The 18,583-nt window shown below is 34.4% G+C and overlaps 1 protein-coding gene across 2 annotated transcripts in view; it reads left to right on the forward strand.

Annotated features, from left to right (window-relative positions):
- Positions 1–204: 204 nt before the first annotated feature.
- The window catches only part of LOC105466191 (phytanoyl-CoA 2-hydroxylase interacting protein like), a 64,362-nt gene continuing 45,983 nt past the window's right edge, over positions 205–18,583 (forward strand). Inside the window, exon 1 of one of the 2 annotated variants that reach the window (XM_011715215.3) lies at positions 205–577. In XM_011715215.3, coding sequence (XP_011713517.1) covers positions 472–577 — 106 coding nt within the window. In that variant the 5' untranslated portion in view covers positions 205–471. Of the gene's footprint in view, positions 578–7,079; positions 7,210–18,583 lie in introns of those variants that run through there. The other variant, XM_011715216.3, reaches the window with a different exon arrangement.

Below are 18,583 nucleotides of genomic sequence, written 5' to 3' on the forward strand. Positions count from 1 at the left end.
GTACAGCGCCCACCGTTCCTGCGCGCTTGGTCGCCCGACGCCTCACGAGCGAGGTTGCCTTGCTGGTGGCTCGAGGGCAGGTGGGGGCGCGTGCGCGCAGAAGGGCGGGGGAGGGGCCGTCGCGCGCCAGCAGGTGGGCGCGTTCTCCCTCGCGCGTGCGCGCGTCGTGCCCTCTCCCTCACGTTCCCCGCGCGCTGCGTCCCCTCCCCGCCGGGAGCGCGCGCCTCCAGTCCTCGCGCCAGGTCCTGCTCGGTCTCTCAGAGCCGCACACTCCCCGGATCTTCTGCCACAGCCGTCGCCTTCGCGGCGGCTCTCCAGCCCGGCGCCTCAGCCTCGGCGCCGCATCACCGCGTCCCAGACCTCCTTCCCTCCCTCTGCCACTCCCCCTCCCTTTCCCGCCCTTCTTGCCCACCCGGCCGGCAGAGAGAGCCTGGATACGAAGCAGGCGGGCTTCAGAAGGGGGTTGGAAAAATGGAGGTTCCGCGCCTGGATCATGCCCTCAACAGCCCCACCAGCCCCTGTGAGGAGGTGATCAAAAACCTCAGCCTGGAGGCCATTCAGCTGTGCGACCGGGACGGTAAGAGCGGCCGGGACCGCGAGCAAAGGGACCGAGTCCGCGCCGAGGCGCCGGGGCCACTCTGGCTCCGCCGACGCCGCTCTCCAGGGCGGCAGGGTCTTTTGTTGTCCCTTCTGTGCAAATAAATGCAGATATGGGCTACCCTCCGCCCACAGCCCTCCCCTCACCCCAGAAACAAAAGGACCCCGGGGCTTGCGCCTTGGCGCGGAAAGTCGCCGTCCACAACCGTGGCGCCCTTCGCCGCTTCGCCCGCCTGGCCCGGACGAGGGCGACGTTCCCGCTCGCGGCTCCTTCCCCGACGAGGCGTTTCCGATCTTTGCCGCAGTCCGAATTTCCTGGGTCGCCGGGCACTGAAGGGGAAATGCCCTCGGGATGTTTCTAGCAACCCCCTTCCCCCAGCACACACACACTAGTTAGCATTCTCTTCCAGAAACTTATTTTCTTTTTTAAACCTCCCATCGTCAGACTCCTCACATTAACAAGTCTTTTTAGACTCTTGGATTGGGATTAGGATGACAGTTTTTCAGTGAGGGCGCAGAAAAACGGTGCATTTCAGCACCAAGGACAGACACAATCTTCGTGGTTCTTGGGCTCTGAGTCAGACTGTCGAAAATATTGGCCTAATATATGTGCTGTGATTCAGACTATGTGGCGAGTGCGTACCATTGCGTGTTGATATTATATCGTTTATTCTGTTGTTGAAGTTGACAGGCTCCTGTAGAAGGAAATTGATTGAATACAGGTCTGAGCGTTGAAGACATAAGCTAGTGCTGTGTGCAGTGGGGTTAGTTACAGCGCTTCTGGGTTAGTTGGACTAGAGTCTGCTGTTTCAGTAATGTGGAACAAAACTTCATTTGTAAAGAAATCGTCTGATTAGTAATTGATTGGCCGAATGACTGTAAAATTCTACATCTGACAAAGGAAACACAGTGCACATGTTGTCAAGAGGGCCCCGAATACTTTTGACTATAAATGAAATTAATGTTTAACTGTATATGAAGGTAATGATTGTAAAACATTTCTTTAACCAAAGTTATGTACAGATGCTAATACGCTCACAGTAAGGTCATAAAATTTATCAGCGTAATCCAAATAGGGAGCAGAGGTCTTGTTTCCAAAGTCATTTAAATGGTAATCACTTGGTTGGTCATTGCTATTCAGCACGTTTATATCAAGCGAGCACCGAGCACCGAATTTGTTTATTAATAAATTTTATATTTATTAATATAAGTTTATATTTAATAATTTTGAAACCAGAATTCAAACTTTTTGAAACCAAAACCACTTTAATTTCTGAAACAGGTGTAGTATATGAATAAATAAATACACTTGCAAAGGCAGCTTGTATTTCCTTTATTCTTAGACTGTTTTGGTCACCGTGGTAGTAAGTGCACGTATTTATGGTATCTAAAAAAATTTATCATTTTGGTATTCCATATGTAAGCTTGCATGATTATAGACTATAAAGATTATTTTTAATAACACATAGGAAGTAATTTGGATTTTAGTCGATACTTTTATTAAATGACTTTTGGTAATTAACCATTGCAAGTTGTAAATATTTTTATTTTCTTAGATTGGTTTGAGAGAAACACAAGAATAATAAAAGTAGACTTCATTTTTATTTATTGCAATGATATAGCAAAAGCTCATTCTTGTACTCATTGGAACTAGGCATTCATTGTTGCTTTTCAGAACCCAGTAATTTCAATACTTAAAACTGCATTTACCACGTGTTTCAAAGATATTAGGGAAAATTTAAACTTTTTTATGAAGTTCACAGAGTTAACAGAGTGCAAAAATTAATGCTGTGTTTATTGTGATCCCCTAGAGGAGTAGCTATTTTATTCTGATATTATTTTTTAGTTGTTTCTTTTCAAATTAGGAATCCCGCAAAATGAACAAATTATGTAACATTTAATTTTGGGGAGGGTGCTGGCACTAAGCAACATCTATGAAAATTACTATTTGCAGACTTCCAAGTAATTTAACGTAGACTAATTAACTAGGGTTTTATTTTATAAAATAGCATATACCAACAAATACAAAGAGCTAACTCTTCTACTAGAAGATGTATAAAATTTGGAAATACTTTGTTTAGAGATGTTGTTAAATGCTTAACTTATTTTGTTATCCTATCTTACATGTCAATTCCAAAAATACTAACTTGGCTTCATATGAATAATTTAGGGGGAATAATGTTTGTTTTTAATAGAACAATGTACGAAATGTTGCATTAAATTTGTCAAACAGACATTATTTAGCATCATTCTACACTGAGAAATTTTCAGCTGATGCTTTCTACTCCCTTTGCTTCCCTCCTTTCACTTTCTTTCCTCTCAAGTCTCATTATTTTACTTCTATAAATATGTAACATAGAAAAGGATGTGGCAGAATATGGGACAGAAGAGCTATTTATGTGTTTAAGTACCTAATAAGAGCCATATTTCATAATTTATGATAGAATACATTTGTTTTATTTGCTCTTTTCTCACTTTATTTGAATCTACTGTTAATTTGGTGATGAAAGAAAATGAGAGAAACATTAATTCCCTGGAAGTGGAATAAAATAGAATAGGGGAAAGCATAGTATGATTGTTAAATGTAAATTTTCTTTTACCTTCTCCAATCAGAGATGTTTTTAATTTTATAATATTTTCATACTGTATCAACCAAGAGTTATGCCTGCTGGTGAACATAACTGTGTATCTCTCTCATGTTTCGTTGGGGTTTTTTTTTTGTTTTTGTCTGTTACTTGCCTATTTTCCTATGAATTGATGATTACATTATCAATAATAACTCAATTTTTTTCATAGTTTCTAAAAATATTTAATAGTTTCTGAAGAATATGGGTTAGAGTCCACATGGTCATATAATTGGCTTTTCAGTTAAGCAAGACAGTTACACACACACAGACACACACACATACACACACACACTACCTCATGGATAGTCTTTCCTAGGCATGTGTACTTTGTTTGCCAGCACCTGGTCCTTGCCTGAGTGTTACTCTGAAAATATACTGTAAATCTAGAGGTTTCTATTCCTATTGCAAGTAGAAGAGTATTTTTGTTTCTCCATCTCTGCTGTGCTGAAGTATACTCAAATTGCATACATGATGTACTTTTATTATGACTTTTCAAATAAAATGAAAGAGAAAATTTCTTGCTTGGAAACATTAATAATATGGGAGCCCATTTACAGTTTGATAGGTACTTCAGACCTTCACTGACCTGTGACGAGACAAAACAGCTCCCACCCCACACACAGAATTTTATATTACTTGTGCTTTTCATCTTTTAATCATATATATACACACACATATAATGTATATTTTATATATATATATGTATATGCTTTTTCTTCCTTGTTAAACAGGAAAGATTTATCTACATGTTGCCTTACATGTATCTAAGCTCCCTCCAGCTTTGTTATAGTAAGGAAGAAAATACATAATTAATTTGTTTTAAAACATTTAAATCTACCCTCAAGGCTTGTAGCTTTAACAAATATTATTTCTATGAGTAGGGCACTTTATGACTGCCCAGATATGATATAAACCACAGGGTTTATGATGTAGTCAACAAGGAAACACATTGGAAAGAAATTACACAGAAGCTGACAGATTTCCTTGTCTTTGTCTCTAACAATACTTACGTGGAAAAAATGGAGGAAAAAAAGGATTTTATTTCTTTTACATATTTAAAAAGATAAATTTCTTTGAATGTTGAGTTTATCAACTTTATTTAAATTGTGAGTCAGTTAAGACCTCATTTATGTTATTGGCATGTGAATTAAACAAATTTTAACTTTGGAAATAAAAGTAACAAATGCTTAGTAGCACGGTGATATTAGATAATCCGTAATGACATTTTCTGAAGCAGACATCTAAGAGGAGTACCCGTAACTGTTACCTTTAATAGTCTTTATTACAAGAATGTAAGGTGGTCATTACTCAGTCTCAGTGACATGCAGTATAGCATAGTGATAATACCATTTTAGATCAGACCACCCTTGTTAGAATATTGGCTCTTGAATGCCGTGTAACCTTAAATTACTTAACTTGTTTTAGCCTCAATCTTTCTTATGTAAAGTGGGTATAATAATACCAATTCTGTAAGATTGTTTAAATAAGTAAATAAAGTATTACTTTCATAGAATTTACCAGTCTTGATATTAACACAAAATAGAGAGTAATAATTATTATTGTGAATGGAATGTTGTCCACATAACTTCTTGAATTGAACCACTGCTTTTTAAAATTTCTTTTTTTGCCAGTGTCTAGGTCCTTGTTGTTTTTCTTAATTTCAGTTACATGTTATTTAGTTAGTAAATCACTTCAACTTAATGAGTAATTACTAGAATCTATAAATTCTGAATTTTAAAGACTAGTAAATTTTGAAATCACAGTTACAGTACTCTTATCTTTTACTTCTCTTCAGCATCCTATCAGTAATATCTTTATCACCTTAGCCCTAAAAATTGTTTTTAGTTTCTAGTTCAAATCTGCCGTTCACTATTTTTCATGTGCCTTGTAACCTTGATGGTTGCTTTGTTTAGGTATTTTCCTTAGAGCCCTTCTCTGTTCTTAATTTACAATGTTTTTCTTTGTTAACTTTTTCCAAGGATAGATACATACTAGGACATGTAGCGTGTAGATTAATTTCTTTGACCCAAATATGACTATAGAGATATTAGTGAGTATGAAACAAAATAAAAATAAAATAAAAACTGAAAGAAATAAAAAATTTGAAACCCATCAGATTGTGTTAAACCAATTCATATTCTTGGTAGGGTTCTAATTCATTCCCAGGGAAGACCAGAAAGTTACTAGAGTGAAAGTTACATCAAAGGATATGTGACCAGACTCCCTCCAGTGGTAGAATCACTGATGTGTTGTAAGGTTAACACTGGCAACTTTGTTGCCTAGGTAGGCCCGGGTCAGAAATTCACTCTCTATAGAACACTATTTAGACAGCATTCAAATTACTTGGTTTTATCTCCACTGATATTTCTTCCTCATTTAGGCCCAATCTTGATTTTTCCTCTAACTTATGTGAGTATACTTTCCTGATGACTTTTATATTTCATCCTGGGCCTCGATAATAACAACAGCTATGTCACTCATTGGAGCAAACATAAATCCTTCTACTTTCTGGTTTTCCTTCTCTGCCTTTCTTTAGTAGATGCATAATATAAGTTTTCCCTTGTAGAATGTGCCTCTTTCTTGGATTTATTTTCCATTTCTGTTATATTTCTGTATGTGAATCTTTTTATCCTTTATTATCCTTTATTAATTATTTAAATCCTATTTTTACTATAAAACTTATACCTCCTTTTTAAACTTTAAAATATTTCATTATTATCATTATTATTATTATTGAGATGGAGTTTCACTCTTTCTGAAATGCAGTGACGCAATCTCAGCTCACTGCAACCTCTGCCTTCCAGTTTCAAGCGACTCTCCTGCCTCAGCCTCCCAAGTAGCTAGGATTACAGACACCTGCCACCACGCCTGGCTAATTTTTGTGTTTTTAGTAGAGATGGGGTTTCACCATATTGGCCAGGCTGGTCTTGAACTCCTGACCTCGTGATCTGTCCGCCTCGGCCTTCCAAAGTGCTGAGACAGTAGTTAAACTGTCCTTTGAGCAGACTATATTTTATATACATACATTTGAGAAGTAAGATCAGTGTTTGGAGAATACTTAAATGTATAGAAGAATAGGACAGTCTGAGTAGAAAAAAATAGGTAGAAAGCTTCAGCATATTCTGTATATGTTAAGGGTAGTGACTGGAAATGGTATATAAGAAACCAAAAAAGAATCATAAGGAATTCACGATTGAAATTTCAAGCAACATGGAAAGTAATCAGGAATAACTTCAGGATTTTAAGTCTGGGAAATATGAAGAATCATTGACAGGAAAGGAAAAAAAGAGAAAGAAAATAATATTTAAACATTCTGATGACATTAATTTTTTACATCTCAGATTTTAGGAGCCAGTGAATATCCAAATATGTCCTAAGCACTTTTCTAGGGGCATATCTCTCTCATAGATATTGTTTTACCGGAATAATATTATATACTGCTTTGTCATTATTGTTTCAGTGTGTTTCCCCATGAGATTACCCACTGATATTCTTTTAAGGCTCTTTTTATTTTCTTTATTCTCACTCCTCAAAGGCCATACAAGGTCTGATGATAATACTGTGAGAATCAGTATTATACAAAACTAACCACTTAATAGTTTAGAGAGGATTGTGAAATAGTTATTTTTGAGCTATCTCCATAAAAATATTGTTGAATCTTAGGAGACATTTTTGAGACATTAGTATAAAGCAAAAAGAATTTTTGAGTTATATGAAGATGTTTCAAATCTAACATTAAGAGAACCCTTAGAAATTTAAAAGGTCAGCAATTCTTGTGTTCTGGGGAAAAGAGTTCTAGAATGGGGAGCATTGCTCATAGAAACATATTCCACTAGGGAGAGTGGAAATTAAGTGAAAAGGGAAAGGTTAGGATTTAACTTCAGTTTTACAGTGACCTTTAATGTGCTTTGTATCTCATCCTTTGAGGGAAAGGGGTGGTCACATCCAACTTTAAACAACAAAGATGAAATAAATCTACAACCAGGTTTGTTACAAATGTAAATAAGTGCCCTATATTTTGAAGATGCTCAACAGATGTGAGTTGAACCAAGAACATCATACTTGGAATTGTCGTTAGTTTTGTTTGTTATATTATGACTATTTGAGCCATGTTGTGGCTCATTTAAAAGGGGCTGCTCCTTGGGGATTTTGCATATACATCATTTGTTGTAGTGATTGTGGCAACTAGTGTAAATAGATCTGTATTTTTGTTTTCTATAGCCTGTGGGAATGTTGCTATCTAATAATAGTATGAAAGGCTTATAGTTTCCTTAGACACTTGCCAATAAAGACAAGGCATAAAAGATTTTTCAGTATAATCTGATTTTTTTGAGAAATAGTGTCTCATCTTCCATGAATTTGAATATTGGTGAATCTCTCAGTCTTTAACACTTTAAAAGCTGATGATAAATGTCAACAAGAATTATGTAACTTTTGATCATCTACTGTGCAATAGGTCCAATAGGTCCTTAATGGCTGCATTTTAGAGTTATATCTGTGATGTAGAACAGGGGCGTGCATGTTATGGTCCCTGGGCGAAATCCATAAGCCTGCTACCTGTTTTTGTAAGTAAAATTTTTTTGGAATACAGCCATATTCATTTGTTTACATACTGTCTATGGCTACTTTCTTGCTACAACAACAGGGTTGAATAGCTGTAACAGACCACATAGCCCACAAATCCTAAAATGCTTACTGTCTAGCCCTTTATAGAAAAAGTTTGCCAACACTTAGTGCAAAAGATTGAGAACGTAAGTTAATCTCTCTTGATAGGAATAAAAATACTGCAAAGAGAGTTTTTGGGGAAAAAAAACTGTGTAGTCATCTTGCTTTTATATGTTTCCAGGGTTTTGTGATTAGGTGAGTCAGGCAGAGGGATGTAGAGAGTTGAATAATGTTATCAGGGAGTAAGTTAGTTCTGTATGGAGTCAGTCAAAGATGGATGGCCCCCTATACCATTGTGTCTGATAAGCAGTGACAGAAACAGGCCGTAGTTTTAACTTGAAATCTGGCCTTCATATAAATAAGTTTAGAAAGAAATGCTATATATGCACGTGTTTCCATATACACTTATAATTCTATCAATAGATGTGTTTTTAAAAGTGTCAAAGATAGTGTGAACTTTGAGAAATATGTATAATTATATTGATACATGTTACAAAGATTTATGTAAATATCATATTCTTCCTTTGAAACCAAACTCTTTTTTAAAAAGAGTCAAGATCATACTCATCTTTCTGTCTTCCATAGTCTATCTCCAGCTGTCTATAAAGGACCCTCTTATTTTTCTTTTTTTAATTTCCAATCTGTTACAGTGTGAAACTTATTAAGAATATTTAAAAATGATTTCTAGAAAAATGAAATTAAAATGATAACAAATGAATTCAACAGAAGTAAAATTCACTGTTAAATTCCTTTAAAAGTTTCTAAATGCTTAATCCTAATTTTTATATTTAATTTCATCACAGATTGATAGTTTGTAGACTACTGCTTGTGAATAGACCACGTTTTTAAGTAGCATGAGCTAGAGGACTGTGCCATTCTATTTTTGTTCAATGACTAATTTATAGGAACTTCCCTTAGCCAGTTAAGAGTCTACTTTGTTTTCTTTTGTTTTTCTACTTACTATTTTTATTATTTATTTTTATATGCATTCCAACTTTAGGTTCTGAATTAAGAACAGGAAAAAAGAACAGAGAAATGGATATAACTTGGATTCTGGGTTCCAAAGATTTAGGAAGACAATTTATTTTGAGAATCAATATGTTTAAGTAGATAATTATAATAATATTTGATAAATACTGTAACGGAGTATAGAAGAGAAAGTGGTTAATCCTATCTTGAGTCTAAGGAGCAACATTTTATTGAGGGTTAAAAGTAAAATAAAAATTTGCCAGAAGAAGAATTAGGAGAGGGGCATTTCTGGCTGAGATAAGAGAATAAACAAAGGCTTAAAATAATGTATTCTGGGAATGCATAGCATTTGATATTGCTGGAGGAAAGAAGTGTGCCTGGTGGAAAATTAAGCTGAAAGCTAGTTACGGCTAGCTAGGTTATGCCTTGATTAGAATTTTTGATTTATTATCTTAGATTTCAAACTTTCTAATTTGTGAAGAATGTTTGTTTTATAATATAACGTTGTTCAACAAATAAAAGTAGCATTTTATTGTATAACTGTCCTATAATTTTATACTTACAGCATTTTTCAAATAAAGTCAATCAATGGTATAGTGGGAATTTAAATTAGCAGCTATGCTTGAAAGTTACTATTTTATATCAGCTTCAGCATCCACTATATTTCTGTATCTTATTTTTATTGCATTATATGTAGAAAATTCTGGTTCATACAAATAAATAGTGGCAAATTGTAATGTTTTTAAGTCATTTGGCCTTCTCAGGATATTCTTCAAATAAACTGATCCAGACCAAAAAGAGAAATATTAAGATTTTTGTCAAAGTTGATAATGAAAGAATAAATGTTTCATTTGAGGGTAAGTGACAGAATCGATTCATCAGTCATTTCATTTTTTCATTGTTTGATGATAAAATCTTGTATCATTCTGAGATATTTATTGATAACATTTTTAAAACTCATACTTTTCTGCTGATTCTGTTAAAATTTCAGAACAGTTGATTTGTTTTCCTTGCATGATGAGTCTTAACTGTAAGAATCAATTTCATTTCTGAAAACTTATTTGCATTATAAGCTTGGTAATATTGTGACTGTATTGTCAAATTGAATTGCTTTAGCTTTTTAAAGAGCTAGATAACCAAATTGGTTTTCCCTAGTTACTTATATTTGAAAGATACTTCTCAGAGTTTTTAAAAATTACATTTAGAAAGTGTTTCTTGTTTTTCGAAGAATATTTATACCTTGATTCAGGACACTCAGCTAAGTTTGGTATGAAAAATGAACTTTGAAATTTTCTGTTCTTAACCTTACAATTAGCTCAGAAAAAAATTCCCAACAACTTCAGTGTAAAGGATAGTTTAAATGTGATTATCCAAAACTATTTTTAAATATCTAAATATCTAAATATCTAATCCTTATTAGTGTATAATTACTACTTGATGAAATCTGGCAACAACTTTTATAGGAGCTATCATTCCTGCGATTTTTTATGTTATCTATTTGCCTCAATATAGTTGTCTTAACATTTCTGACAGTTTAGTTAATGGTGTGTTAAAAATTGATTTAGACATTAACATTTTCTTCTCCATTGTGTATTGTATTACGATTTCTGTTACCTAGTTAAAAAACTTGTGCAAAAGCAAATGTAGAGATTTGACCCATATATATTCTCATTGAGTTAAATTGGAAAGATCTTACCTAATCTCAACATTTGAATTAACTAGATATATGTGATGAATATTTTTTGTATTACATTTTCAGATATGTACCAATATTTTGTTTCAGTTTTTTGACAACAGCTCACTCATTTAACATTTGTTGCAGTATCAATAATGCAAGATTTGATAAGGTTTTCCCTAATTGTGTATGCTTTTGTTCATAGGTGATAACTTTATTCTGATTACATTTTAATCATTAGATTTGCAATAACTTCAGTCACTGTATGTTTTACTGCAAAATTATGGAACTTGTCAGCAACCATATCACTATTTTGCCAAACTTTGTTATAAAAAATCAATGAAAATTTGTCAGTTTTTATCACTACAATGTAAGTCTTAATGATAGATGACTATCATTATATTTTAGCCTTGAGTGACTATTCCTGAGAGCTTCCAGCATATTTATTTCATTTTGAACATAGTTGCCACTATGGTCAATATATGTTGAAAACTCAAAAGGTAATAATTAATAGTAAGACTTAATATATCTTAAGTCAAATAAGTAACAATATATCCATTTTAAATTTGTTATTTCCTGTTTTCAGCCGGTTTCATTTCTAGTTTTAGAGATAATTGTTTCATTTCCTATACTGGAAAAAGTATAACTTTATATCCCAAATGAGATTAACTTTATCACAAATACAATTAGAGAAGAAATATGCAAATTTCATAGTAAACTCTTAATCTGTTTAAGAGAGGAAGGGCCAAACAGTTGAACCAGAGCCTTACCTGCAACTAATTGAACTCTGCATTCAAGTACATAATGTCTTTGTAAAACTTTACTTGAGCATATACTTGCTGGCTTGAATTTAAACAAACACATATGAAACAGAGCTACACCTTTTATTAGCACATGGTGCCATTTTGTGCACTGAGGTAGCAGGCAAAGTCTTCTTTTAATGTTTACCCAAAATAACATAATAGAGGACAATTTAATGTTTGCCATTTATATTACAGTTTAAAAAATAGTTTTTAAATAATTAAAAAGGAAGTTAAATGATAATATTTGATACACTTCTCAGTCACCTCTTCATTAAAAAATATTTAAGTCATTGGTCAGTGGTTCTCAAAATTTATCACCTAAATAGCTTACTAAAACAGATTGCTGGGACCTATCCCCTGAGTTTCTGATTCCTTAGATCTGGGTGGAGCCCAAGAATTTGCATTTCTAACAGATTTCTAGGGGATGTTGGTGTTGGTGATCCAGGGTCCAGGCTTAGAGAAGCAATGCTTTCGGTAGCATGGCTAAAGAAGTTCTTAGGTAGAGAAGAGATATTAGATATTTGTTGTTTAGATACAGTGTTCTGGCATCCATTGGATGAATGAACTGGGATATTGAACTCAGAGACTGTAAATACCTAAATGGCAATTATAGATAATAAGTACGATTTTTAAGACAAGATAGATAAAAATTAGGGGTGGAATTAACCAACATTTCTGCGACAAAAATCTGTTAACTTTGTGATCAAACTGGAAGTGTGGCGTATGAAAAAGGAGTTGTTGAGGATGACTAAATTTGCTAGATTGGGAGATGGGGTACATTTTTTACCAGCAAATAAAATAGGAATTGTTAACTGGGGGGAATATTAAAGAGTAGGTTTGAAGACAAACTATTACAGTCCTCTCTGGACAAGTTAGATTTCAATATCTATGGAATATCTAGATGGAAATTTTCAGAAGGCTGTTAGAAATATTTATCTGTGTCTTGTAGGGAGAGAGTTTGAGAATAAAGATGAAAATTTGGTAGTATTCTCTAGGCTATTTTCTCTTGTCATATTTCTTCTTTATCAAGTGTTCCTCCTTCATCTTCTAGTCAGTCTTTGAGACCCATGTCAGGTTGTTGAACTGCTCATTAGAGTACATTAGAATGCTTGTGCCTTTTGTGTGTGTGTGTGATATCTAAAAGGATCATTTGAAAATTAATTACTTTAGATATAATTATATTTGGTGGGTTGTGGTTATTTGGGGCAGTTAACATGGAAGAAATACAATTAACCTAAGCTCTGTGCTTGATAGATTTCTCCCCCCTATTTTGACTGACAAGAGAACTAAGTGTATGATTATCTGTGCTTACTGTAGAAATACACTAGATTAATTTTTCCCCCTTAAGCAACATAATCTGTGTTGCATAAAATAAATACAGTGCATAAAATCACTGAACTGTTGGAACTCAAATTAGCAGAAAAATAGTGACAGTGAAGCCTAAAGAAAAATTAAAATCTTCACCAAATCTGTGTCTAAGGCTTTCAATTTGAACATATATGTCCAAGATTTTCTTTTTGACCTTGAACCTACTAATTTTAATGTTTACTAAGGTATTTGTTGAGTGCTAGGTTATAATAAGACATAGTTTTTTTTTTAGAAAGTTTTTTTTTTGCAGTCTTTTTGTTTAAACGTAGATACACCTTCCATTTTAATAAATATGGCTTTTTAGTTTTTGTATAACATTTTCAAGCTGTGCTAAGACTGAATATTTGAGCCTATTTTTATATATTTTCTTCTGGTGTAATCCAGTATATCCAATATTAATTTCTATGGTGCTTGATAGCTTGATACAGCTTTTTTGGCTGTTATTTTTGGTGATTAAAAAAGGAAGCCCTAAAAACTAAAAAAGCAGTGGTTCTGGAATTTGCTGTTTATACTACTTGCTTTGCTAAAAGCTTTACATATTTACATTCTAATCATAAAATTTATAGAATTGAAATTAAGCTTAAAATAATGATAAACATTCCAAATTCCAAATACAATTTAGCTACTTCTTCTAGAACTTTTGTTTGGCACTATGTATTATAGAAGTATTTGTTTGCCTATGTAATTTTTTTGTTGTTGTTTTTGAGACAAAGTCGTGCAGTGTTGCCCACGCTGGCGTGCGGTGGTGCGATCTCGGCTCACTGCAATCTCTGCCTCCCAAGTTCAAGCAATTCTCCTGTCTCAGCCTCCTGAGTAGCTGGAATTATAGGCGTGCACCACCATGACCAGCTAACTTTTTTGTATTTCTAAGATATTTATATTTCTGAGAGCTTCATATGGATCCACCATTGAATGTTTTCCTTCGCTACCCTCATAATAGTTTCAAGAATGTTTTCCAATTTCTTTTCTTACAGTGTTAATACTTTTCAATTTTAATTTTATAACATAGAAACACCACCTGGTTTCACTATAATATTATAATATTTTAATGAAAATGTTAAATATATTTCCCTGAGTGCATGCATAGTGCTATTTACTGCAGATAATGTGTGTGTTTACTTATTTTCATTGCACTGTGAAATGCTGATGTGCCATATTTTAAGAAAATCTGAAATATGATATCTAAACTTAGAAAACACATTAATCAGGGAATAATAATTTTCCCTGCAGTAGTGTTCTCTGTTAGTTTTTCAGTGTTCTTCATTGTTGTCAAATTCAGAAGAATTTGACAGAAAGGCAGAATGGCAGTGAAATGTGATACCAACTAATTTGTCTTAAACAATGGTTTCTTAAGTTATCTCTGAAATTTTTATGAGAGGAAGTATATACTAAACATTGGAAATTCAAAGATCCAGCATTTTTAACTTCACCTATTTATAGGCCATGTCAAAGGTAGCTAAATAGGACAATTTTAATAGCACCCTAGACAGCTGAATTTCTGGCATTTACCTGTGAGTGTAGAAAGCTTGTTGCCCAGCATTTCTGTCAATGTTTCTTTATATTTTCTTTGAGCATACAGAATTCTTGTGAAATGTCAAAAACATTATTTTTAAGTAAAAAATGACCCCTGAGAAAGAAAAGTGTAGTGATGTAATACTTTTAATATTTGCTTTCTCAGTGACAGTTAGGTGCTGTCACTTCTTGGACCAATCCTACTATGGTATGATGATTTTGAGGAATCAGAATGTAATGAATCCTTCCTAATTCTAGTTTCAGCCATTGAATAATGAAATTTGGAATTACACTAAAATGCTTGCTAATGATTTATCATAATTATGAATTAAAATATTAAAGGTGAATCTGGGCCTTGATATTTTTAAAGTTATAAATATATTTGAAACCTTACTTGAAGATTAGAGGTTTATCATTTATTTTGAATTCATCTATCAGAGAAATACATAGGAAGTTCTCCTAACTGACTTGTGGTGGAGATAGGGGTCATGAGAATAAAGCAAAAGAATTTGAAGGATAAATAGAAGTTAGGAGGGAAAAGTTGGGAAAATAGATGAGCTATCAGGAGATAGTAGTAAATAGTGAGTGAAAGATTACATAGGCAGTAGTAGACCAGGTATAAGGAATCACTCCAACAAAGGCTTAGTAGTGACTGGGGTTAGGGTGAGATTGAGAGTTAGATGAGATTAGATTAGAGACGAAAATATGCCAGGTCTTGAAGGACTAATTTAAAATATTATCCCGATGGAGTGGTGGTTGAAAAATTACCCACCAGGTACAATGTCTAATATTTCAGTAATAGGATACACTAGAAGCCCATCCCCCACCGTTATGCATGTAACAAACACGTGTACCCCAGAATCTAAAATGAAAAAAAATTAATAAAATTTAAAAATATAAAACGTTATTCCATGTCAACTTTTTTACATGATTAGCCAAGGAAAGATTTGAAGCATTAGAGTAACATTGTCTTCACATGAATGAGTAAGAGGAGAATTTCAACAATTATTGTTCAGATAATTAAACCTCAAATAACTTTTGCTAAATGACTTGGGTAATTTAGACGTGTATGTCTGTGCTTCCTTATTCTGAATGATACCACTTTCATACCATTTTGGTGTGCTTATACAGCTTCGAGTGCTTAAATAATATTACATTTTATAACCAGAGTTAAGGAAACAGAATGTTAGGCCTAGGAAGTGCCTTCAAAACTATTTAATTCAAACTTTCCGATTTTCAGTTGTGAACATGTAGGATTATTGAGGTAAAATAACCTGTCTAATTTCATGTAGCTATCAAACAGCAGAGTCAGGATTTGAACCAGTTTGTCTATTTCTGAAGCTCATGCTCTTAACTAATATCATTCTACAAAATAAAATCAGTAAGTACCTTAGACGTGATTTTTCAAACTGTTTTATTAATACATTTTTTACTTAGGGATTAAAACCTACTATGTAGACATAATAATTTACAAGGTTGTAAACTGCAGCACCCATAACTTCTGCAGAGTATAGTGATTACTAAAAAGGCCATAGATTGCAATCTACCTATCTGATGACAAAGGGCTAATATCCAGAATCTACAAAGAACTTAAACAAATTTACAAGAAAAAAAATCAAACAACCCCATCAAAAAGTGGGCAAAGGATATGAACAGACACTTCTCAAAAAAGGCATTTATGCAGCCAACAGACACATTAAAAAATGTTCGTCATCACTGGCCATCAGAGAAATGCAAATCAAAACCACAATGAGATACCATCTCACACTAGTTAGAATGGTGATCATTAAAAAGTCAGGAAACAACAGGTGCTGGAGAGGCTGTAGAGAAATAGGAGCACTTTTACACTGTTGGTGGGACTGTAAACTAGTTCAGCCATTGTGGAAGACAGTGTGGCGATTCCTCAAGGATCTGAAACTAGAAATACCATTTGACCCAGCCATCCTATTACTGGATGTATACCCAAAGGATTATAAATCATGCTACTATAAAGATACATGCACACGTATGTTTATTGCAGCACTATTCACAATAGCAAGACTCGGAACCAACCCAAATGTCCATCAATGATAGATTGGATTAAGAAATTTGGCACATATACACCATAGAATCCATAACAAAGGATGAGTTCGTGTCCTTTGTAGGAACATGAATGAAGCTGGAAACCATCATTCTGAGCAAACTATCGCAAGGACAGAAAACCAAACACTGCATGTTCTCACTCGTAGGTGGGAATTGAACAATGAGAACACATGGACACAGGGTGGAGAACATCACACACCAGTGCCTGTCGTGAGGTGGAGGGAGTGGGGAGGGATCGCATTAGGAGAAATACCTAATGTAAATGACGAGTTAATGAGTGCAGCACACCAACGTGGCACATGTATACATATGTAACAAACCTGCATGTTGTGCACATGTACCCTAGAACTTAAAGTGTAATTTTTTTTAAAAAGTCCATAAATAATGGTAAATTGCTCATTTAGATGCACGTATAAGGGTTGTTTTCCATTGACTGGAAAGGGAGTAAAAAAGCCTAAGGGATTACATGTTGTTACGGGAATTTACATCAAGATCAAATTCCATGGGAAGTCTTTATATAGATTCAGAATATAAAGGATTTATAGAATATATATAGGGTTTAGGCCAATAAACCAAGTTCCTGAAAACTTTATATAAAGAACTATTATAAGTAAAACAGCATAAAGTATGTTTTCAGCATGTAGAAATATTAAATTAAAAATCTTCTAACCTGCTAGGAGACTAGACCTTAAGTTAACACTAAAATATTATGAAAATTGATGACTGCTGCCATTTAAATTCTATGTTACTATTAGGGTAGATGGTATAATTTGAGGTGACAGTTCATAACCATTCTAAATAGTCTAAATGGTTACAAGTTACATAAAGTTATGTTTTATCATGTAATGAGTTCGTGTATGATGACTTTTAGCAGAACCCTTTTTTGTGGGAGCTTTAAATTTCTCCTGTCAGTCAAACTAGAATTATTTTAAAAAGAAAGAGGAGGAGAATTTCAAAGTCCTGGATTAGTGCAAATTTAGTTTGGTTTCATTCCCATGTCAACTGGGAGAACTCAAGGACCAGATTCTCAGTTTATGTTGATTTTGTTCCCTTTTGTGTGTATGTCCTTTTTATTTTATGTGTGACCTTTTAACATTAGCTTTAATCTGAGATTTTTTTTTTCTTAACATATTACTTATTGTCAACATTGGTAGGGAGTGCCATCTCCACTATGCTTTTAGTTATGTATTTATATTTTTATGCTTCCATATGTCAATTCATTCACATGTTTATCATTCACTCAACAAATATTTATTAGGACCAGGCACTCATTTAGATAGGGCCAGTAGAAAGGTATCTCATAAAGTTTTTTTTTTTTTTTTTTTTTTTTTTTTTTTAATTTTGAGACAGTTTTACTCTTATTGCTCAGGGTGGAGTGCAGTGGCGTGATCTTTGCTCACTGCAACCTCCACCTCCCGGGTTCAAGTGATTCTCCTGCCCCAGCTTCCCAAGAAGCTGGTATTACAGGCACCTATCACCACGCCTGGCTAATTTTGTGTTTTTAGTAGAAATGGGGTTTTGCCATGTTGGCCAGGTTGGCCTTGAACTCCTGACCTCAGGTGATCTGCCTGCCTCGGCCTCCCAAAGTTCTGGGATTACAGGCATGAGCCACCGCGCCCGGCCTCATAAAGTTTTTAAAAGAACGTCAAGTGAATATATTTAAAAGTTACACTTAAATAAGATAAAATTACCCAGTTCCTTGTAGACGTTTTACTCATGTTATCCTGTTGTAACAGCTTTTTCTCATGTGACATGAGACATGAGACATGAGTATGAGATGTGACATGAATGTGAGATTGATTATGTGTGGGTTGGCCATGGGACCAAAAGGGAAGTAGTTGATTCATCTGTTTTCCACAGCATTTTGTCTTTAAAAAAAAAAAAAAAAAATTACAACCATGTTTTTCTTTCACCAACCATGAGATTTCCTAATTGTTCACATTATTAATAATTGTTTTTATTCTTTAAAATTCTTAAGGTAGTCACCTATTTTGTGAGCTCATCATGTAAAGCATATTTGTGAGTGTTTTTCTCATGTATTTATCTTCATGTGCCCTGTTAAAAGAATGATATAACATGCTAGTTACCAATATGCTAGAGTATTACAGAGTTTTATATGTAACCTATGTTCATAATTCTACTTCAGCTAATATTTTTCAGGCAGAAAGAGCAGTCATACTTAAAGCTTGACTTCTGGGGTGGCGGCAACAACAATAGGGTTTGAATTAGTATTAAGTCATAAGTCTTAGCCTAATGATTTTTCTGGCTTTCATAATATAAATTCC

This window comes from Macaca nemestrina, chromosome 9 (assembly GCF_043159975.1).
Source record: "Macaca nemestrina isolate mMacNem1 chromosome 9, mMacNem.hap1, whole genome shotgun sequence".
NCBI classification, from domain to species: domain Eukaryota; kingdom Metazoa; phylum Chordata; class Mammalia; order Primates; family Cercopithecidae; genus Macaca; species Macaca nemestrina.